At 32.4% G+C, this 25,818-nt stretch overlaps 1 protein-coding gene across 1 annotated transcript in view; it reads left to right on the top strand.

Moving 5' to 3' along the window:
* LOC136032593 (axotactin-like) overlaps positions 1 to 25,818 on the top strand; it is a 249,502-nt gene that overhangs the window by 98,954 nt on the left and 124,730 nt on the right. The window contains exons 17-20 of the mRNA XM_065712861.1: positions 4,006 to 4,200; positions 5,531 to 5,704; positions 6,900 to 7,119; positions 11,587 to 11,837. Coding sequence (XP_065568933.1) covers positions 4,006 to 4,200; positions 5,531 to 5,704; positions 6,900 to 7,119; positions 11,587 to 11,837 — 840 coding nt within the window. The remainder of the gene's footprint in view (positions 1 to 4,005; positions 4,201 to 5,530; positions 5,705 to 6,899; positions 7,120 to 11,586; positions 11,838 to 25,818) is intronic.

The raw sequence follows: 25,818 nt of genomic DNA, 5'->3' as shown, positions 1-25,818 counted from the left end.
TTCAATTTCATTAGTGAAATAATTGAAGATTTTTCCTGGAACAAGAAATCTAAAGAATGAAGGGTTTTGATTGTGCATACAGGTTTTATTTATAAATTAATGTTACAAGCATTACTAAAACACAGAAAAAAGCAGTTAAAACTCGGCAAATGGAAAAAACATGACAAAAACTGATGTAGGATAAAATATAGGCAAAAAACAAGCTTGAATAAAAAAAGGCGGGGAAATATCAAGCGATTCTAGGGGTTGATATTAGAGACAAATTTAAGCCATACTAAGAATTATTTCTGAGAGGTCTTAATAAAAATGCCTTGTTTCTTTGTCTCCTCGATCCAAGACTATGTATATTCACGTTACCGTGACAATGTAGCTGGTCTTCCCCCAAAGAAAGCAATTCCAGAGAGGATGTTTTCTTTTAGAGATAAATTTGAACCATATTAAGAGTTATTTCTGATAGGTCTCAATGAAGATACCGTGTCTCTTTGAGTGCTGGCAATGCATTTTCACGCCACCGTGACAATATGTGGCTGGCCAACCCCTAGCAACCAATTCCAGAGGAGAGGCTTGTTATTAGAGATAAATTTGAACTATATGTTGAATTATTTATGAGAGCTAATAATGAAATTACCACATTTCTTTTAGCCAAGACTATGCATATTTACGCCACCGTGACAATTTGTGACTAGCCCACCCAAGCAAGTAATTCCAGAGGCAAAGGTTTATTATTAGAGATAAATTTAACCCATTTTAAGAGTTATTTCTGAGAGGTCTTAATGAAATAGCCTCGTTTCCTTGACTGTGCGTTAGATTTCCATCCTCCTCCGCCAAAAATTCTTTAAACACCTTTCACCTTAACTTTCACATCACCCTGTCGCACTATGGATGACATGCGACATCCTCTGGCACCCTTCATCATTCCAAATGCATTTTTCAGATATTTTTATGATAAAAATAAACATAAAATTCAATGGTTCGTGTTTTTGAAAGTCACCCTCAACGTGATACATAATGTCAGTTCACGACATTGTGTCACACTATGGATGGCACACAGCTCCTTCTGGCACCTCTAGTCAATCGTATGGCATTTTCAAGGTTTTTTCTAGTTAAAAATTATGCTTTAAATCCATTCGTTAGTGTTTGGACAAACCATCCTAAACGAGATACACCATTACAAGCTACGGCTACCATGCCACACAATACATGGCCCTCTGGTACCCTCTGACACTACCTCATGATTTCTAAGACATTTTTTTTCAGATAACGATGCCTTAAATCCATTGGTTCATGTTTTCGCAAGACAACCCTACGTGATACATCATGTCAATTCACGCTACTGTGCCACAGTATTACTAGCCCTCTGGCACCCTCTGACCAACCTCATCTTTCTTAAGACATTTTCTTGATATTCTCTTGTTAAAAACCATGTTTTAAATCCAAAGGTGCATGTTTTGCCAGCCACCATCAACGTGATACAACATTTCAAGTCGCTTCACTGTGCCAGAATAGGACACCCTCTGGCACACATTATCACAACTAAAGTATTATCGGACCTTTTCCTACAAAAATAAATTTATAAACTAAAAGTGACCATTGTTTTTATTTGATTAGCAAAAACTCGGCATTTCAATTGTTAGATTGCTAGATTCATTCTTAGATTCATTTTCAGATCTACATAAAAACAAACAACGTTTTAACTAAAAATCAATATAATAACACATCCTCACAAACTTATTATCATTCGTGGACTCCTCTCGATCCCACCTCCCCAACTCGAAATTTAAAGTTTACTTAATCACTCTCTTGGTATTACCTAAAAGTTCCAGTTGGGTCCTCTAAGCCATTAATTTATTCCTTTAGTCGTACCTGAAATATTACAGGTATAGTTCATTAATCGCCTCATTATTTCCTTCAAGTTTCAACTTAAGTACCCTTTTTTATAGACATTAAGCGTTTTTTGATAACCTGGTTGCACACACTGTCTTTCGATTTAGTTCAACATCGCCCTCAATATTCCCTTATATTTTTAGCTTAATACCTTTTTACGTTCCTGAGACGTTGCTATTACGGCCTTTTGGCGGCCTGGAAGCTTATAGTGTTTTTTTATTTAGTTCAACATGCCCTTAAAGTTTCTCCTTAAAACCAATAGCCGCTACTGAAATATTGCGTATACACCTTCAGCAACGATTTAAGCATCATTGCAATGTCTTTCGGTTTAATTCAGTTTCTGTCCTCAACATGCAGTGGAAGTTTGAAACTAATTCCATTTGCCATTCTTGCCATTCTACAGATGCGCTCTTTTGAAAACCTGAATGTATATGGTGTTTTTTAATTTTAGTCTACACTCCCTGAAGTTTTGACTTAATACCTTTAGCCATCCCTGAAATATTGTGGATACGTCCTTGTGACAACATGGATTCATTTAATGTCCTTTAATTTAGTTCAACAGTCTCCTTGAAAAAACGGAAAGTTCCAAATTAATTCCCTTCGTTATCCTTGAGATTGTATAGGAACTGGATGCAAATTCAGAAACCTTCAATGTGCCCTTTTAGAAGCTGGATGCACATGGTGTATTTTGATTCAGTTAAACATTCCCTGAAAGTTTCATCTCAGTGCCCTAGCCCTCCTTGAGATGTTGCAGCTACTCTGTTTTGATAACCTGGATGAATATTCTTACTTAGTTCAGTATTTACCTCAACTTTCACTAAAAATTTGAGCTATACCCTTAGTTGTTCCTGAGATAAGGCAGATACGACCTTTTGAGAACCTGGATAGACAGTGTCTTTTGATATAGTTCATCATTCTTCTAAATATGTCCTGAAAGTTTTAAATTATTACCCTTCAGCCATATCTGAGATATTTCAGATGGGTTTTGAAAACCAGTATGCACATAATGTTTTTTTTATCCCTGGAAGTATGGTTATATAGACTCTTCGACTATTGTTAACAAAAAGGCTATCTAAAAATGTTGATTGTAGGGACAACATGGGCAGCTAAAAAGGTGTGCATAGGAGGCTTTGTGTCCTCCAGTCACTTTGGACCCTTATAAAGAGTAATAAATCTTTCAATGTACAATGAAATGAGCCTCTTTTGCAGTTTCTACGACAACTCCTTCCCTAAGAAGTGACCTCATTAAAACAACCTATTAATAAAATACATTGAATCCATGTCACTCTTTAGTTAGGTAGTGCTGTTGCTCTAACAGCTTGCAAGTTTTAAATTCACGCTTTGTTTACACGAAATCTAGCTCAAAAAAGTTGGACGAATGATCAGAGAAAGGAATGATTCGATTGTTTATTTTTGACATCTAGCGCCCTCTTTAAATGTCTAGAAAACGGATAGGGAGGCACCCAACCAACTTTTTGTGTCCAAGGTCACATATGGATTCATTTCCAAATTTCTATGGAGCCAATTTAATCAAAATGCTCGAAACATTTACCTCCAAGGCTGACATTATATGTTCAGTCTTAAGGCTAAGGGTGTCGATATATGATCATAGTCCAATAAAATTCTAGTCAAAAGATTAACATATTACTTTGCGTTGCAATCAGAATCACACATGGGTTTTTGTCTGCATAATTGGAGGGCCCCAAGTACAGACCTGAAGCCTGATCTTCGTGTACAGTTTCTTTTTTGTCTACGTAAGGTGGGTAGTAAGAATCTTAGTTAATCTAAAACCAGCTTTATTTTGTATGTATATATATATATATATATATATATATATATATATATATATATATATATATATATATATATATATATATATATATATATATATATATATATATATATATATATATATATATATATATATATATATATATATATATATATATATATATATATATATATACTTTTTTAAAGACAAACCCATTTCATTATACTTCATTTATTTTGAACAACAGGTAATCTTCTGATTTGAAAATTTATCACTTACAATAGCAAAGCTTTAACCACTTCGAAGAAAGCCAAAGGTGCATAAGCTAATTTGGAATTATTTGATTATAGCTGATAGGAAGTGCGCCCATCCAGGATTATTTTGTAATTGTGATGGCAATGAAAATAAGTGGCGATCAGACGAAGGTTATCTCACCCGACCACAGGAACTTGGCATCACTGAAATATTTGCTCTTCAACCAAAGAAGTTGAGCCCCTCTGCCGATGGTAGGATTACTCTTGGTCCACTTGAGTGTGTGGAAGCTAGTAAGTAGCCTATTCATCCTTCTTGGGTTTATTTTTCTTCTAAAATCACTTTTGTATGTCTGGTTTGCTTTGTCTTTTTGCTGTCATTTAACAAAAGAAATATGAAATAATTCAAATTTCAACCTCAGCAAAATTATAAATTAAACAAAATGACAATCAAGTTTTGAGCACCCTCCTCTCTTTCTACTAAAATTTGACCTTTATCAAATGCATATTCGCCCCAAGTGGTATTTAAATAGTATTGTATATTGACGTAATCTGTATGACACGTGGATTGTCAGCTAGTCCCTCCGCTCTAACCCTCTCTGAATCATAAATATATATATATATATATATATATATATATATATATATATATATATATATATATATATATATATATATATATATATATATATATATATATATATATATATATATATATATATATATATATATATATATATATATATATATATATATATATATATATATATATATATATATATATATATATATATATATGTTATTGAACACTTATGAACTCGAACTTAAAGCAATAATTCAAAAGCTGACCAATTTGGCACATGTATTTATAATTACTAGCCTTTTATCATACTGGCTAGGAAAAAGTCAACTTCGTAAAATTTTTAATCTAGGCCCTTTTTGGTATCACTTCGATCGGCAGCTTTAGCCTTCAACCGTGTTTAATTCTGAATAAGAGTTTTCCCCTTGACCCTCAGAAATTGAGATCTTGTCCTTTTGACCTTCGAACTTTTGTAATTTGAGTTTTAAAATTGACCGTTGCACTTTTTTATGATAGCTACTTCATTTTATTTTTTGGACTTGAAATATTCTATTGGTAACAGGCTATATGTTTCTATGAATTCTGACCACAAGGACTCTGATTATACTACTTTTTTATTATTACACAAACAACAAATTATTCCTAAGAAATATTAGCAAAACTGTGCGACTATGAATAGCCTACGCGCCTCAAACCTGTTGCTAAAGTAATTATAACTATATTTCTTAGGCTCCTGAATAATAGCCATTAATGTTTCATGGTTTGAAATTTGTGATAAGCACCAATAAAAAATAAATGCTGGACATCTACCAGCCCCAACACTTCTTTTTGATTTATCCCAAAACAGTTATAACCTTGTTTACCAATCATGTCGAATAATATTTGACAAGTTCGGTTATAGGCCTTGTAGTACCATTTATTTATTTAAATTTTTTGAACAAAACAAACTGCTTCAATATTAAACCTATGACGTTGCAAATAATTAAATATGTACCTCTGTTTCACTACATTAAAGAAAGAATAAACCTTTGCTTTCTGTTTCAGATACTCAACAATACGTAGTCACTTTTAAATCCCCAGATTCTTATATGGAAGTTCCAGGATGGAGGACTGGTGATTTAGCGTTTAGTTTCAGAACATCAAGCGAATCGGGTATACTCTTATATCAAGCTATGCTTCATCCGAAACATCCGTATTTTAGAGTTTTACTTTTTAATGGTTAGTCTTTATCAGTTGCTTCTTTCAAATTTAGTGCACTTCTTCAAGTTGTTAGAAATTGTCAATATGTAATGAAAAGGATATTGTAAACATCAAAAAATTTTTTCCTGGTTTATAAGACAAACAAGATATATTAGTTAGTAACTGTCCTGAACTCTATCATTAGACAGTAAACATTCTAAATTTGCTGGACCATCTCCAGTCCTTCTCCATTGTAGCTATTTATTGTTAGAAGAGGTTTTGTAACAGTCACTTGCTTAATAATACTTTTCTTCTGGAAAATTTCATGTTAATTTCGTTGTTTACATTTTCGAATGTGCTTTTGCTAATTGTTTTGTTGTTTTGTTTTACTAATCTTCAATCTCGGTAAAAGATAGATTAATTGATTAGGAATATCTGTGAATATAAAAAAATATATTGTGTTACTCAAAAGAATAGTTTTTTTTTTATTTTAAAGAAGGGCAAAACAAGGTTTTGCCCTTTTGACAAGCTTTTGGCAAGAATAACTTTTTCTTTCGAAGGCTTGAACAATAATAAGTCTTGAAAATTAAAGAATTATTCTTATTTGTTTCCTTGAAGGTAATATGGGTATGTAACTGGGTAATGAGTATATAAAATTTATGCTGAGTAATATTTGATAAAATATTTAAAAATCATGTGTATCTCGACATGTAATTTCAAGGAACTTATTGCCAGAAGGCTTTCTTTGTTTTTTCTGGTTATTTGGCTATTGAGAACATAATTATGTTTCTATAAAGACAAAAAGTATCTTTCTCATCTTTTATAAAAACAGATAACTCAAGATTCCAAACTTTTGTTTCTTTATTTCTAGTAAAGCTTATGAAAATGTAAAGGTGAGCCTCTATAAGCTACTGCCTACTCTTTGCTTTGGGTGAGTTTTGCAAATTTAATTTTGAAACTCGCTCTCTACTTCTATGAAAAAGAAGTTTTATTAAATTAGTAACGGATTTGTTCTACTAATTAAATAAAAAAATAAATGTAACGCAAACAGTTTTCACACTATTTGTGTTGACAAATAGGTCCAGTTGGGCAGACAAGGTAGAACTATAAAGCGTTTCTTCATTTTTACTAATGCAGTTGAGAACTTCGGTGAAATCAATTAATTAAATTTTGTGTCTTGCCTCCTCCGTAGCCTCCTCCTCCCTTTTTGAAGTATGTTCCCTTCTCTTTTCAGATGAATTGACTCTTGAATTTTCTATTAACGGAGTGCCGAGAAGCGTTACTGTCAAATCCAGCAGGGACTTAAACAGCGGTGAATGGCAGCAAGTTTGGATTGACTATAATGAATACCATGTAAGATTTACAGTAAACCAAGAATCAATTCTACTAGACCTAAAGGATGGCGAAGAGTTTGGTCCATTCGAAGCAACACTTTACATAGGGGGTGCACCAGAGTGAGTGTCATTGCTTTTTTTACACAAATGTTTTACAAATTCCAATCTAGCATACCAGACCTATATTTTGTAAAAGTGTCTTTCAGCAAGAGGCATCTTATAGAAATAGAATAAACTCACCAAGTTCTTCACTAAATTATGGAAAGGGCTACTTATCGTTTTGCTGACTGGCTAATCTTACCTCCTTTATTTCATAGAGTGTATCATATCATTTAAAAACAAAAAATACTAAAAAAAATTATACACCTCAGGTACTCTTATTCTTCATCTATCCAACAGAACACCAAACGTTTCTTGATACTTTCACTCAAGTTTAATTAGCTTCTCACCTTTTATCACCCCTCAATAATGTAAAACTCAATAGTGGTCTTTCTCAGGAGATTCTCAGAGTTCGAGCAAGTTGCAATCGCAGAAGCCTTTGGCGTATAGAAGAACGAAGCGTTTGCGTACAAAACGCACCCAAAGGTGTTGCGTTACTATTGATATAAGCATGATTGTCACTTGGTTCGAATAAAGTTCGGACCTAATCTTGTTTTTGAAATCTGCATCAACTCTTTCACCGGAAAAATAAATTGTCAGACCCAACTTTGGGGACAAAACTCATCCCTTTCGTCATGAAAATAATTTTTAATTGTATAGTTTGAGAGTTTCTGAGTGCTGGAACAAGATCTTTACGTCAAAATTTTAGAAATTTCCAAGAAATTTTTCAAGTAAGTTGATATTGGAAATCAAAATATTTCTCAATCGTTGTTCATTCAAACAGTTTATTTTATTTATTTTTTTAAGAGCATAATTTTCAAAGACGATAGTAAGCTTGTTCTACCCCCCTCCCCCTCTCAGCAAAATTCCTCTTGCAGAAAATTATCCCCAGATAAAATCCCCTCTCGTGGTAAATTCTCCGAAAATGGAAAATTGAGCAGCCATAGAGAAAGTATGTCAAATAAAAATAACGAAGAAAAGAAGGAATTTTGGAGTATTCTACCAATATTCCAAAACACAGACAGACTATGTTTGCTTATAATGTTTTTTAGTTTTAATTTTTGCATTTTATTTTATGTTAATTCTTTTTCTGTGCTTCAGGGTTTATTTATCGTAGCAGGGTAAGATCAAGTTTACTATTGGGACTCTGGGGCTGATATCAACCCTGAAGGCAAACTTATTAGACGTCTTGAAGGTTTTGAACCAGCCAGATATCTATAAATTTGATTAGATACCATTGGAGTTAAGGAGAAGCCGGATAGCAGATAATGAACTGAAAAAGAGGCTGATCGCCTTTCAGTACCTTTTGGCCTTTTAAAAAACACACAAGAACCTATAATTTTCAATCGAATGATCCTCCTGTAAAGTTTCTAAAATAACACTATGTATTTAAAGTGTGCGGGAATAGAGTTTTTGGCAGTTTTCTGTCCCCTTTTTGGGCTGCTTGACGGGGAAGCATTTTTTTTTATTTTCTATATGCACTGGGGTTCTTTTAGCCCAAAGTTTCATATAATCTTCCAACAAACCGGAAGAATTCTATGTTTATTCGAGCCAACTTTGTTAGAAGAGGGACCAATTTCAAATGAAGCAGTACTTTTTTGTACTTTTCAGTAATTTTTCTACATTAGTCCATTTGGAGTAGTGATACCATAATATTTTTAAAGGCACCCATAGGAGGTATACTATTGGAGTTACCAATCCCTAGAGACGTTATTACGGGCACCTGCATCTTACGTAATACTATAACACCTGTTTGTTACGTAATACTGTAGTACACCTGTTTGCTACAAATCAGCAGACTGTTCTTCAAGGTGTTGTTTTCTTTTTCATCAAGATTTTTTTCTTCAAGATGTTTTCTTCAAGATTTTTTTTCTTCAAAGTTTTTAATTTTTTTCTTCAGAGGGTTTTTTTCTTCGAGATTTCATTTCGTTCAAGATTTTTTTTTTTGTTTTAAGATATTTTTCCAAGACATCAGGATTTATTTCTAAAGGAACCTTTATAAGCCGTTATCAAAGATTTTTGTCCGGTGTAGGAATCGAATGTAAGACCAGAGATTCCCCCGAAGGAACGGTGCCTTAGAAATCCGTACCACCAAATCTTTCCTAATGCTGTGATTTGGAAATTAATTTCTAGTGGAAGGGGAAATGATTCGATAAAGCTTTGGATTGCATGTTTCCTATTTCCAGAATTATTCTCATGTAGGAAGAAAATCGATTACTGGATATTGGTTACTTTTGACGCACACCGGTTTGTTAAGCAATGGTTTAGATGGTATTGTCAGATTGACTGTAGATTTTTTTAAATATTTTTTATTTTTTAGTAATAGAGCATATAACTCTCTTGGAACTTGTACTAGCCGTACGATAATATTAGGTAACAAAAACTTGCTTTACGGTATTACTTAAGACCCTGGTGCACGCAATAACGTCTTTAGGAATTGTTAACTCCAACAGTTTATCCCCTATGGGTGCCATTACAAGCATTATGGCATCACTACTCTTTAGCCAAAGCACTTACAACTGTAAGCTTCGAACTAGTCATGGCAAACGTTTTGTGGCATCTATAACTCCTCCTCCATCCAGCATAACCAATCAAGCATATTTATATTGTCAGAACCAAGCATATTTGAAATTGACAGAACTCCTGATTCCAAGTAAGGTCTTGAGTATCTTCAAGCAGATTTTTTTTTTCTTGAACCAATATCAATAATATGGAGTCGAAATCCGAGTCAGAATCAAGAGAATTAAGAAGAACAGAGTTCTTTATTTCAAATAAGCATATGCAAATTAATCCCTTTAACCTTTATCTTACCCTGCTAGGATCACTTAACCCCCAGCCCCAAGAATGCGATAAGTAGAATTGAAAGGAAAAAAAATATTAAAATAAATCCTATAGGATAAATTTAAAAACAAACAAGTTTTTTCAGCTGAAAGTAAAGCTTAAAATGGTATTAAAACTTAAAATGAACAGAAATTGTTCCGTATATGAGGGAGGCCATCCCCTTCTCAGCACCTCGGGCGTTACGCTAAAGCTTTTTTAGTGCGTTCAAAAAGCATATATTCAAGCTCAAAAGCGCTTGCGTCTCAGCAGTCGTTCTTATTTAGGACACAATTTGAATAATTAGTCATGGTTTTTGATGAATAATAGTTTTGTCGAACAAGTTCTTAATGGAATTTTGTCTACAGATTTTATGTCGAAGGAGAAGGGCATTATTGTTCATATGGATTAAAATTCTGCGGGACTTTTGATCTTCTTTATGGTCGAAGCCACGACGACCTTTACAATGGGGTTCTATGTTGCTTAAATACATTGTTCGCATACGTTTAAATATGCTGAAATATGTTATATCAACAGGAAAAGAGAAATATTACTTTTTAAAATCACTGGAAACAAGGCTCCTGATTGAATTTGCATATTCCCCCCCCCCCTAATAAATCTCCTGGTGAGGCTCATGATGCCCTGTGTTGCCCTTTCCATGTTTTTGTCAGTAGACCTCTTGACGTAATGTTTTGGGTTACATAGGACAGATTGTTGTTATAGGGAGAGCACTATTATTCACCCTCCCCCATCACCAATAATTGAGGGGTAGACCAGAAATATTCCTGAAAATCAAGAGGGATAGACATAAATTTTTACCTCCCCCCTTCTCTAGAACTCACTGTATATTTATCTGAAAGTTCAATGTGAGTTATGATGCACTCTCGAGGCACCCCTTCAGCCGAAAAAATGATCCGCCACCGCTCCTTCATAATAGCTGATGCGCTCTTAAACATCATTTATGATTATTTTGGGAAATATGAAGTTTAGTTTGATGAAACTTTAACTAAATGTCCGATAAATGTTTCTGCAATAAGCAAGGAGGTATTGCCCTCAGCAACCTTATTCATGCTTAGTCTAAAAAAAGGGAGATGAGACATTTCCGCCTCCACCAGCCCCCCCCCCCCCGCCCCTTTCTATACTAATTTGAAGGTTCATGGATATTTAGACAAACTTGGCATTAAAATGCGCTGTTTGCGGCATCTAGCATCCCCCCGCCTACACAATAGTCCACCGTCACTTATTCTTAATAGCTGGTGTACAATACCCAGTTTTGCATTGGGGAAGATATTTACAGTAGAGAATAGTAGGGAGATTTTCTAGGATGAATTTTCTTCTGCAGGAAGGGGATTCCACTGAGGATTTTTTGGGGAAAGGTGCCTGACCCCTGTTTTTTAGTTGCTGCCATGTCTGCTACTCTGTCTACTTTAATTGTCTTCTCTTTTATGCTTAAAAAAATTAATAGGTCTAATTTATTTTGCCAATTTGTTTTTGTTTACTCTTTTTATTATTTTTTGTTGTGTTTACTTTTGTTTTATTTATTTTGTTTGGTTTGCTTTAGTTTCGTTTTGTTAACTCTTTTATTATTTTTTGCTTGCTCAACAGCCATCACAATAAAGAAATTTCCAAACTGCACGAGAAATTTGTTTCAGATTAATTTTCAAATTTCAGAGAAATGCTGCAGCGTTCGAATCATAGTGAAGGTCTCATCGGATGTTATCGTGGTTTAGTAATGAATAACGAAGTGGTCAACTTGTACGCTTACATGAACGCTCGTTTTCCAGATATGATACAGAAACATTGTTTGCCATCATGTGACCCCAATCCTTGTCAAAATGATGCAATTTGTGTTGAATTTTGGGGCTCCTACAAGTGCATATGCCAAAATCCGTTAGCCCATTTTGGACATAATTGTGAAACTAGTAAGTTCATTTTACCTTATGCTGATTATCTTGAAATTTACAATATTTGCTATTTTAATTCTCAAATTGCTCTGAAACATTAATTGGTGTGGATGAAGAGAGCTATGGAGGGCTATCCACTCTCTTATGATCCTGGGCAACTTCAAGTTCTACAGGACTTCCGTCTTTCTGTGCAAATCTTTAAAAAGATCATCTTTAATAAGGGTTCGAACGATATTATCTGCAACTTATTTTTCATCGTATTCCCTTGAAGTTTCAAGATTCTGCTCTATAAAATTAGTGTTTGAAAAAAAAATACAAAAACCTATTTTAAACTTAGTACAAGTTCAAGAATGGTTAATTTTATGCCGATATTTAAATCCTTAACATGAAATGAAATAATGGAAATACTTTGGGTATGGAGGGTCACATCCTCTGGGTCAACAAAGCTTTGGAGGGATTTATCTGGTGGTGAGTCAATCTGACTTCTGACAGACTGGAGTCTGCTGCCCAGCAGTCGCTCATAACTATTAAAAAGGTCTTATGTATCTTTAAATGAGAGGGATTAGAATTGCTTTATCCCTTCTCAGAGTCTCACCACCATCTAAGAGAAGAGTTATAAACTTCCTCTTGCTCACCCTCTCGATTCCTCTAAATACCCAAACCTGGCTGAGAGGCCTCCCTCTATTATATTTCCGTCATACCTATATATATATATATATATATATATATATATATATATATATATATATATATATATATATATATATATATATATATATATATATATATATATATATATATATATATATATATATATATATATATACTAGCTGTTGGGGTGGCGCTTCGTGCCACCCCAACACCTAGTTGGTGGGGCACTTCGCGCCCCCCAAGCCCCCCCGCGCGCGTAAGTCGTTGCGCGCCATATTAGTTACGCGCCATTGTAGTTGTGTCCCTGTGTCCCACCTGTGAATATATATATATATATATATATATATATATATATATATATATATATATATATATATATATATATATATATATATATATATATATATATATATATTATATATATATATTTATATATATATATATATATATATATATATATATATATATATATATATATATATATATATATATATATATATATATATATATATATATATATATAGGTTTTTAACTACGCAAAACATGCGAATATACAACATTCTTCGCTGTCCCATTGTCTGTGCATATAAATAGATTGTCAGGTTTACTGACTCTTGAACATGCATCATATAATTGTCCATGGGAAAAACAATCCGTATTCAGATCTATACCTCATTATTCTAATGATTTGTCCCTGTTTCCGGTCACATTTATATTCCCTGTATCCCGGTCGTCATTTGTGTCCCGGTGACCCAGTTTGTAGTTTCTCTTTAAGTGTCCCGGTCGTCATTTATATTCCCTGTGTCCCGGTGTCCCGGTCGTCATTTGTGTCCCAGTGTCCCGGTCTGTAATTTATATTCGAACAATCCCTGTGTCCCGGTCGTCATTTATATATCCCGCCTGTGCCCCCGGCGTCCCCGGTGTAGTTGTGTCCCTGTATCCCGGTCGTCATTTATATTCCCTGTGTCCCTGTCGTGATTTGTGTCCGGGTGTCCCAGTCTGTAATTTCTCTTTGAGGTTCCCGGTCGTCATTTATATTCCCTGTGTCCCGGTCGTCATTTGTGTCCCGGTGTCCCGATATGTAATTTCATCAGTAGACAAACATGACGTCAGTCGACAAACAACTTCATGACGCATACAGCTCAATCCTTATAATGACGTCAGTCGACACACAAACATGACGTCACTCGACACACACACACAAACAACTTATATATATATATATATATATATATATATATATATATATATATATATATATATATATATATATATATATATATATATGTATTTGTGCTATTTACGAGAATAATACTGATGCGTTTAAGGTAGGAAATGAGGTTAGCAACTGGTTTTGTATAAAAGCAGGAGTTAAGCAGGGTCATGTTCTATCCCCCTTTATATGGATCATTTTGATGGACTTCATCTTAAGGAGCACAGGAAAGGCAATTGAAGACCACGGAATCAAATGGGGAGGAAAAACACTCCTGGACTTAGATTATGCTCATAATTTAAGCATATTAGATGAAAGTGTGAGCAAAATGAATGAATTTTCAGAGGTTTGCGAGTTCAGGATGCTAGAATCGGCTTCAAAATTAATGTTAAGAAGACTAAGTCACTAAGGCAAGGAATAAGTGAAGATGGAAAGGTGACGTTGGGTAACAAAAAGATTAATCAGATTAGCAGCTTCACTTACCTTGGTAATATTATTAGTATAGATGGTGGGAGCAGTGAAAATGTTAAAAGTAGAATAGCTAAGGCTCAGTGTGTTTTTTGCACAGTTAAAAAAGTTTGGAAGAATAGGAAGATAAGTCTGTAAACCAAGATTAGAATATTGGAAGCTACAGTGATGACAGTGGTCAAATATGGCTCTGAAGCATGGACGCTCCGATTTTGTAGATGTTTTTCAGAGAAATTGCCTACGGATTGTTCTGGGTGCCCAAATTTACTGGAAATTTACTAGATGTTTTTCAGAGAAATTGCCTACGGATTGTTCTGGGTGCCCAGCTGACTGACCACATTTCAAACAGTAGGCTTTACGAAAAATGTGGTTCAATCCCGCTTTCTAGGGCTATAATGAAAGAAAAAGGTTGAGATGGGTAGGCCAAGTTCTGCGGCTGAAGTATGACAGATTGCCGAAGATTGTCCTTTTTAGCCAACCGTTTGGGGCTACACGGAAAGCAGGTCGTCCTCGTCTGGGTTGGGAGGATGTCATAAATAAAGATTTAAAGGAAATGTGAACTTCCTGGGAGTGTGTAAAGAGGGAGGCCTTGAATAGATTAGGTTGTAGGAGGAGCGTGCTTAGCTGTGTTGGCCTCAGGCGGCTTGGTGCTGCAGTGAGTTATTAGTATATATATATATATATATATATATATATATATATATATATATATATATATATATATATATATATATATATATATATATATATATATATATATATATATATATATATATATATATATATATATATATATATATATATATATATGTATATATATATATATCATGAAAAGAGAAATCACCAATGCAACAGCACAAACACAAAAAAAAAGAAAGAAAGAAAAAAAAATAGAGAGACAGAAGGAGAAAAGGAAGACTGTTTTCCTAAATTAGTGATTAATATAGACCAGCACTTGAATGAGGCCTTAAACCTACTCATCCATACAATCACATAGGTCAAATAGTATAGCCATACACAATCAACCATAAAGAATAATCCATGGACAGGCAGTCATGTCGTCAATAAGTATAAGTCGTCATTTACCAAACAATAGAAAAAATAATATAGACAAATAATTCAGAGGCAACACCCAACACAAGGACTCATCAGGAGAATACACTGGCCTATATAGGGTTTCGCCACTTTAAATTCTCTACCCAGCACAGTGTTGTGGCTACCACAACATATCCATGGCATCCCCGTGTCAGGTATCACCCCCAAAATACATGCCTATGAAAGAAAAAAAACAGCAAATGTAAAACAACCAAGTAAAACCAAAACAAGCTTATCCTGTGAATATATCCCTCTTTTTAGCAACAATAGGTAAACTAAATATTATAAGTTATACCAAATCACAAATATTTACACATTGCAAAAAACCTGAATGAACTAAACAATTATAGAATTCATCTTTACCATGTGGCTAATTTTAAAAAAAATCCGCTCAATTAGAAACACAATTCATAATAAATGGCGCTGCGACAACATTTCTCGAACCTCCGAAATTAGTTGAAAATTTCTTTAAGTATTTCTAGATAATTCTTTTGATATTTATTTAAAAGTTCGTTATAATGAAAACTAAATTTTTTAAATTGCCAAGTTAATTTATTTGCAGAAAAACCTCTTGATATCAATTTTTGGCTTAAGATTTTACATCTATTTTTAAAATCAATATAATTACTACAAATCCTTGCATAACGAAGTAACTGTGAGAAAACGTTGAATATGTGATATTTGAGTGTATATTACTTTCAGGGAATGGGAAACTAATCAGTTCAAAATCAAAATCATCCGTTTTATTATACATTTTAAAACTTAATTTATTATTATCACAAATATTAATATTTAAATCTAAGAAATGATCTTCATGACCAGCGCCATGACTAGGCTCAAGAATAAGCTCTGATGGATATATATTTTTAGAAATATCAATGAAATCCTTACAATTTAAGACCAAAATATCATCTAAATATCTTTTATTATTTGACAAAGCATGTTTTAAATTAATTGGATTATTCTTATCCATCATATATTTATATTCTAGTTGACTTAAAAACAAGTCAGCTATAAATGGGCTGGCATTCCCCCCCATGGGAATTCCCACAATTTGCTTGTACAAATAACCCCCAAATCTTATATAAGTATTGTATAAAACAAATTCTAATAACTCAAAAATCATATCCGAGCTGTAACATCTCAAGTTAACTGTAGCATTAAATCAATTTGTCCATATAGCTTTTTTATTATAAGTGTCTATTTTTAAGAACCTTTTACTAGATAAGAGGAAATATTTCTTGATAACAGTATTTAAATTATCAAACACTACATTAAGTGATAAATTAGTATACATTGTCGCAAAATCGAAAGACTTAATTCTTTTAGCTGAAACCATTGTTACAGAATCTATCACCTGCAGTGAATTATTAACACTCCAATATGGAATAAAATTCGAAAATTTTTTAATACCAGAACAACAGGTTTTAAGTTTATTTACAATTTCCTTTAAAATTTAAGAGAGGTCAGTAGCAGCGATGCGGGTTGGACATTTAGCTGCTCCAGCAATAAACCGTGGTTTAGGGGGATTCTCATGAAATTTTACAGTCCAATATAGGAAAGGGAACTTTTTATCATTGTCATTTATTTTTATATTAAAATTTTTAAAAAGTATTTCTTCAGTCTTTTCAATTAAATTCTCATCCTCTATATTTACCTTTTCGTAAACATTAGTTGTGCATAACTCCCTTTTTAAGATATCACAATACAGCTTCTGACAAATTATGGCAAAATTATTATTAGCTTTATCCACTGGCAAAATTACAAATTCATTCTTTAGATTAGCGATTGCTTGTTTAATCTTCGTATTATAAAATAATGATTTAGTGTTACTATTTTTTAAGTTAGAATATATTTTATTTCTTATTCTACTAATAATTAAATTCTTCCAACTTTGAAAACTCTCTTTATTTTTATTCTCTTTCTTACACCACTTATCAATAAATAAATCAAAATCATTTTCCAAGCCATCAAGAACACTCGATGGTTCTCATTATAATTCATTATATTTATTATTCATTATAATTTGAAGATCATCTTGCTTTATTATTGACAAGTCCCCTGTTATAACATGTTTGTAAGTAGGATTTACAAATGGACCAAGCTGCTTACAATTACAAACCGGTTTCTAATTTATATCACTATCTAATCTTTTTAGTATTAAATTATAATTAAAAATAATTTGCCCAATAGTTTTTGAAAATTTATAAGTTAAAACTGGACTATCATTATAATTCAAATTACTAGGAAGGGCCTGTTTCACATGCCGCTGATTTAAAATTTCTGGTAAATTAATATCTTCAATCTGCTTTCAAGTTAAATTAATAGGTAAATACAATCTGTTATCCTTATTACTAATCTTATCGAACTTTTTCTTTTTTGAAATAAATTTCGTTTTAGTTAGAATGCAAATTGTATCACATATTACTTTAAAATTATAATCAAGAGCTGTATTATTCTTAACAATCCAGAAAAGTTTGATTAAATTCCTCTTGGATAAATTATTTAGACATTTTATTACAGAAATCATACCCCTAGATTCAAATAGCTGGCATAGATCTATAGAAAGCATATGTACATCTAATTCATTTTTTCTATTATTTTTCCTATGTCCTCTCAATCGTTTTTTACGTTTAGTAGGACAAGTAAAAGAAGAATGGTCCATAAAACCATCAATACATTTAACAACAACATGAGACATGTCACAATATTTTGCTACACGATCATTTAGCCCAAAAGGATAAGCTTTACCAAGAGTATGGATCCAGAAATCCTCCTGTTTACGTAGTCTATTATTCTTCTCTTCTTTATTTAAATTTTCTAATTCTAAATTTTCTAAAATTGTGACAGTTATATCTGATATGGAACATTTACCATTATTACAATGTTGAACTAGATAGTTATTAGTTTTTTCATTATTAACTGTTGTCTTATATCCAGAAAATCTTTTATATATATTATTAGTTGTTTCCCCCACATATTGTAGGCAGCATTTATTACATTCTAATAGGTAAATTACATTGGTTGTTCTACAATTAACATTACCACGTAACTTGCATGCAACATTTTTATTATACAATGTACTCTTAACAGAAGTCCATGGGACAAAATGATCTTGGCAAAGAAAACAACGACTCTTACACTTACTAACTTTCAAAAAATCGTTCCGAGTTCCGAGGCTAAAATTTGTGTTTTGTTGCATAAAAAGTTTTGAAAATAAATCCAAAACAAACCAACATCCAAATAAAAATCCAACAATCAAAGTCCAAAAAACATGCCAAGGTCAATAGATCAATAGGTCAATAAATACATAAACAAAAACATGAAAGAACATGAAATTTGCATAAGTGCCATCTCACCAATAATTAACAATATCAGGTTAAAAACCTGGACCAGGGTAAAGGTCTGTCGGGGAGAAAACTAAAAAAAAAATTTCTCCACCAGCACTGGATCCAACTTGGAATAATATCATGAAAAGAGAAATTACCAATGCAACAGCACAAACACAAAAAAAAAGAAAAAAAAAGAAAAAAAAGAGAGAGAGACAGAAGGAGAAAAGGAAGACTGTTTTCCTAAATTAGTGGATAATATAGACCAGCACTTGAATGAGGCCTTAACCCTACTCATCCATACAGTCACATAGGTCAAACAGCATAGCCATACACAATCAACCGTAAAGAATAATCCATGGACAGGCAGTCATGTCGTCAATAAGTATAAGTCGTCATTTACCAAACAATAGAAAAAATAATATAGACAAATAATTCAGAGGCAACACCCAACACAAGGGCTCATCAGGAGAATACACTGGCCTATATAGGGTTTCGCCACTTTAAATTCTCTACCCAGCACAGTTTTGGGGCTACCACAGAATATCCATGGCATCCCCGTGTCAGGTATCACCCCCAAAATACATGCCTATGAAAGAAAAAAAAACCCAGCAAATGTAAAACAACCAAGTAAAACCAAAACAAGCTTATCCTGTTAATATATCCCTCTTTTTAGCAACAATAGGTAAACTAAATATTATAAATTATACCAAATCACAAATATTAACACATTGCAAAAAACTTGAATGAACTAAACAATTATAGAATTCATCTTTACCATGTGGCTAATTTAAAAAAAAATCCGCTCAATTAGAAACACAATTCAAAATAAATGGCGCTGCGACAACATTTCTCGAACCTCCGAAATTAGTATATATATATATATATCATGAAAAGAGAAATCACCAATGCTACAGCACAAACACAAAAAAAAAAAAAAAAAAAAAAAAAAAAAAAAAAAAAAAAAAAAAAAAAGAGACAGAAGGAGAAAAGGAAGACTGTTTTCCTAAATTAGTGATTAATATAGACCAGCACTTGAATGAGGCCTTAACCCTACTCATCCATACAATCACATAGGTCAAACAGCATAGCCACACACAATCAACCATAAAGAATAATCCATGGACAGGCAGTCATGTCGTCAATAAGTATAAGTCGTCATTTACCAAACCATAGAAAAAATAATATAGACAAATAATTCAGAGGCAACACCCAACATAAGGGCTCATCAGGAGAATACACTGGCCTATATAGGGTTTCGCCACTCTAAATTCTCTACCCAGCACAGTGTTGTGGCTACCACAGAATATCCATGGCATCCCCGCATCAGGTATCACCCCCAAAATACATGTCTATGAAAAAAACAGCAAATGTAAAACAACCAAGTAAAACCAAAACAAGCTTATCCTGTTAATATATCCCTCCCTTTAGCAACAATAGGTAATCTATAGAAAGCATATGTACATCTAATTCATTTTTTCTATTATTTTTCCTATGTCCTCTCGATCGTTTTTTACGTTTGGTAGGACAAGTAAAAGAAGGATGGTCCATAAAACCATCAATACATTTAACAACAACATGAGACATGTCACCATATTTTGCTACACGATCATTTAACCCAAAAGGATAAGCTGTACCAAGAGTATGGATCCAGAAATCCTCCTGTTTACGTAGTCTATTATTCTTCTCTTCTTTATTTAAATTTTCTAATTCTAAATTTTCTAAAATTGTGACAGTTATATCTGATATGGAACATTTACCATTACTACAATGTTGAACTAGATAGTTATTAGTTTTTTCATTATTAACTGTTGTCTTGTGTCCAGAAAATCTTTTATATATATTATTAGTTGTTTCCCCCACATATTGTAGGCAGCATTTATTACATTCTAATAGGTAAATTACATTGGTTGTTCTACAATTAACATTACCACGTAACTTGCATGCAAAATTTTTATTATACAATGTACTTTTAACAGAAGTCCGTGGGACAAAATGATCTTGGCAAAGAAAACAACGACTCTTACACTTACTAACTTTCAAAAAATCGTTCCGAGTTCCGAGGCTAATATTTGTGTTTTGTTGCATAAAAAGTTATTGAAAATAAATCCAAAACAAACCAACATCCAAATCAAAATCCAACAATCAAAGTCCAGAAAACATGCCAAGGTCAATAGGTCAATAGGTCAATAAATACATAAGCAAAAAGATGAAAGAACATGAAATTTGCATAAGTGCCATCTCACCAATAATTAACAATATCAGGTTAAAAACCTGGACCAGGGTAAAGGTCTGTCGGGGAGAAAACTAAAAAAATTTTCTCCACCAGCACTGGATCCAACCTGGAATAATATCATGAAAAGAGAAATCACCAATGCTACAGCACAAACACAAAAAAAAAAAAAAAAAAAAAAAAAAAAAAAAAAAAAAAAAGACAGAAGGAGAAAAGGAAGACTGTTTTCCTAAATTAGTGATTAATATAGACCAGCACTTGAATGAGGCCTTAACCCTACTCATCCATACAATCACATAGGTCAAACAGCATAGCCACACACAATCAACCATAAAGAATAATCCATGGACAGGCAGTCATGTCGTCAATAAGTATAAGTCGTCATTTACCAAACCATAGAAAAAATAATATAGACAAATAATTCAGAGGCAACACCCAACATAAGGGCTCATCAGGAGAATACACTGGCCTATATAGGGTTTCGCCACTCTAAATTCTCTACCCAGCACAGTGTTGTGGCTACCACAGAATATCCATGGCATCCCCGCATCAGGTATCACCCCCAAAATACATGTCTATGAAAAAAACAGCAAATGTAAAACAACCAAGTAAAACCAAAACAAGCTTATCCTGTTAATATATCCCTCCCTTTAGCAACAATAGGTAAACTAAATATTATAAATTTTACCAAATCACAAATATTAACACATTGCAAAAAACCTGAATGAACTAAACAATTATATAATTCATCTTTACCATGTGGCTAATTTTTTAAAAATTCCGCTCAAATAGAAACACAATTCAAAATAAATGGCGCTGTGACAACATTTCTCGAACCTCCGAAATTAGTCAAAAATTTCTTTAAGTATTTCTAGATAATTCTTTTGATATTTATTTAAAAGTTCGTTATAATGAAAACTAAATTTTTTAAATTGCCAAGTTAATTTATTTGCAGAAAAACCTCTTGATATCAATTTTTGGCTTAAGATTTTACATCTATTTTTAAAATCAATATAATTACTACAAATCCTTGCATAACGAAGTAACTGTGAGAAAAACGCTGAATATGTGATATTTGAGTGTATATTACTTTCAGGGAATGGGAAACTAATCACTTCAAAATCAAAATCATCCGTTTTATTATACATTTTAAAACTTAATTTATTATTATCACAAATATTAATATTTAAATCTAAGAAATGATCTTCATGACCAGCGCCATGACTAGGCTCAAGAATAAGCTCTGATGGATATATATTTTTAGAAATATCAATGAAATCCTTACAATTTAAGACCAAAATATCATCTAAATATCTTTTATTATTTGACAAAGCATGTTTTAAATTAATTGGATTATTCTTATCCATCATATATTTATATTCTAGTTGACTTAAAAACAAGTCAGCTATAAATGGGCTGGTATTCCCCCCCATGGGAATTCCCATAATTTGCTTATACAAATCACCCCCAAATCTTATATAAGTATTGTATAAAACAAATTCCAATAACTCAAAAATCATATCCAAGCTGTAACATCTCAAGTTAACTGTAGTATTAAAGCAGTTTGTCCATATGGCTTTTTTATTATAACTGTCTATTTTTAAGAACCTTTTACTAGATAAGAGGAAAGATTTCTTTATAACAGTTTTTAAATTATCTAACACTAAATTGAGTGATAAATTAGTATACATTGTCGCAAAATCGAAAGACTCAATTCTTTTAGCTGAAACCATTGTTAAAGAATCTATCACCTGCAGTGAATTATTAACACTCCAATATGGATTAAAATTCGAAAATTTTTTAATACCAGAACAATAGGTTTTAAGTTTATTTACAATTTCCTTTAAAATTAAAGAGAGGTCAGTAGCAGCAATGCGGGTTGGACATTTAGCTGCTCCAGCAATAAACCGTGGTTTAGGGGGATTCTTATGAAATTTTACAGTCCAATATAGGAAAGGGAACTTTTTATCATTGTCATTTATTTTAATATTAAAATTTTTAAAAAGTATTTCTTCAGTCTTTTCAATTAAATTCTCATCCTCTATATTTACCTTTTCATAAACATTAGTTGTGCCTAACTCCCTTTTTAAGATATCACAATACAGCTTCTGACAAATTATGGCAAAATTATTATTAGCTTTATCCACTGGCACAATTACAAATTCATTCTTTAGATTAGCAATTGCTTGTTTAATCTTCGCATTATAAAATAATGATTTAGTGTTACTATTTTTTAAGTTAGAATATATTTTATTTCTTACTCTACTAATAATTAAATTCTTCCAACTTTGAAAACTCTCTTTATTTTTATTCTCTTTCTTACACCACTTATCAATAAATAAATCAAAATCATTTTCCAAGCCATCAAGAACACTCGATGGTTTCAGATGATGAGAAAGACGGAAATTTGCCCCTTTATTCATTATAATTTGAAGATCATCTTCCTTTATTATTGACAAGTCCCCTGTTATAACATGTTTGTAAGTAGGATTTACAAATGGGCCAAGTTGCTTACAATTACAAACCGGTTTCCAATTTATATCGCTATCTAGTTTTTTTAGTATTAAATTATAATTAAAAATAATTTGCCCAATAGTTTTTGAAAATTTATAAGTTAAAACTGGACTATCATTATAATTTAAATTACTAGGAAGGGCCTGTTTCACATGCCGCTGATTTAAAATTTCTGGTAAATTAATATCTTCAATCTGCTTACAAGTAAAATTAATAGGTAAATATAATCTGTTATCCTTATTACTAATCTTATCGAACTTTTTCTTTTTTGAAATAAATTTCGTTTTAGATAGAATGCAAATTGTATCACATATTACTTTAAAATTATAATCAAGAGCTGTATTATTCTTCACAATCCAGAAAAGTTTGATTAAATTCCTCTTGGATAAATTATTTAGACACTTTATTACAGAAATCATACCCCTAGATTCAAGTAGCTGGCATAGATCTATAGAAAGCATATGTACATCTAATTCATTTTTTCTATTATTTTTCCTATGTCCTCTCGATCGTTTTTTACGTTTGGTAGGACAAGTAAAAGAAGGATGGTCCATAAAACCATCAATACATTTAACAACAACATGAGACATGTCACCATATTTTGCTACACGATCATTTAACCCAAAAGGATAAGCTGTACCAAGAGTATGGATCCAGAAATCCTCCTGTTTACGTAGTCTATTATTCTTCTCTTCTTTATTTAAATTTTCTAATTCTAAATTTTCTAAAATTGTGACAGTTATATCTGATATGGAACATTTACCATTACTACAATGTTGAACTAGATAGTTATTAGTTTTTTCATTATTAACTGTTGTCTTGTGTCCAGAAAATCTTTTATATATATTATTAGTTGTTTCCCCCACATATTGTAGGCAGCATTTATTACATTCTAATAGGTAAATTACATTGGTTGTTCTACAATTAACATTACCACGTAACTTGCATGCAAAATTTTTATTATACAATGTACTTTTAACAGAAGTCCGTGGGACAAAATGATCTTGGCAAAGAAAACAACGACTCTTACACTTACTAACTTTCAAAAAATCGTTCCGAGTTCCGAGGCTAATATTTGTGTTTTGTTGCATAAAAAGTTATTGAAAATAAATCCAAAACAAACCAACATCCAAATCAAAATCCAACAATCAAAGTCCAGAAAACATGCCAAGGTCAATAGGTCAATAGGTCAATAAATACATAAGCAAAAAGATGAAAGAACATGAAATTTGCATAAGTGCCATCTCACCAATAATTAACAATATCAGGTTAAAAACCTGGACCAGGGTAAAGGTCTGTCGGGGAGAAAACTAAAAAAATTTTCTCCACCAGCACTGGATCCAACCTGGAATAATATCATGAAAAGAGAAATCACCAATGCTACAGCACAAACACAAAAAAAAAAAAAAAAAAAAAAAAAAAAAAAAAAAAAAAAAAAAAAAGAGACAGAAGGAGAAAAGGAAGACTGTTTTCCTAAATTAGTGATTAATATAGACCAGCACTTGAATGAGGCCTTAACCCTACTCATCCATACAATCACATAGGTCAAACAGCATAGCCACACACAATCAACCATAAAGAATAATCCATGGACAGGCAGTCATGTCGTCAATAAGTATAAGTCGTCATTTACCAAACCATAGAAAAAATAATATAGACAAATAATTCAGAGGCAACACCCAACATAAGGGCTCATCAGGAGAATACACTGGCCTATATAGGGTTTCGCCACTCTAAATTCTCTACCAGCACAGTGTTGTGGCTACCACAGAATATCCATGGCATCCCCGCATCAGGTATCACCCCCAAAATACATGTCTATGAAAAAAACAGCAAATGTAAAACAACCAAGTAAAACCAAAACAAGCTTATCCTGTTAATATATCCCTCCCTTTAGCAACAATAGGTAAACTAAATATTATAAATTTTACCAAATCACAAATATTAACACATTGCAAAAAACCTGAATGAACTAAACAATTATATAATTCATCTTTACCATGTGGCTAATTTTTTAAAAATTCCGCTCAAATAGAAACACAATTCAAAATAAATGGCGCTGTGACAACATTTCTCGAACCTCCGAAATTAGTCAAAAATTTCTTTAAGTATTTCTAGATAATTCTTTTGATATTTATTTAAAAATTCGTTATAATGAAAAACTAAATTTTTTAAATTGCCAAGTTAATTTATTTGCAGAAAAACCTCTTGATATCAATTTTTGGCTTAAGATTTTACATCTATTTTTAAAATCAATATAATTACTACAAATCCTTGCATAACGAAGTAACTGTGAGAAAAACGCTGAATATGTGATATTTGAGTGTATATTACATTCAGGGAATGGGAAACTAATCACTTCAAAATCAAAATCATCCGTTTTATTATACATTTTAAAACTTAATTTATTATTATCACAAATATTAATATTTAAATCTAAGAAATGATCTTCATGACCAGCGCCATGACTAGGCTCAAGAATAAGCTCTGATGGAT

The sequence above is a fragment of the Artemia franciscana genome, chromosome 11 (genome assembly GCF_032884065.1).
Source record: "Artemia franciscana chromosome 11, ASM3288406v1, whole genome shotgun sequence".
Taxonomy (NCBI): Eukaryota; Metazoa; Arthropoda; class Branchiopoda; order Anostraca; family Artemiidae; genus Artemia; species Artemia franciscana.
This window is presented reverse-complemented; position numbering and strand designations above follow the sequence as displayed.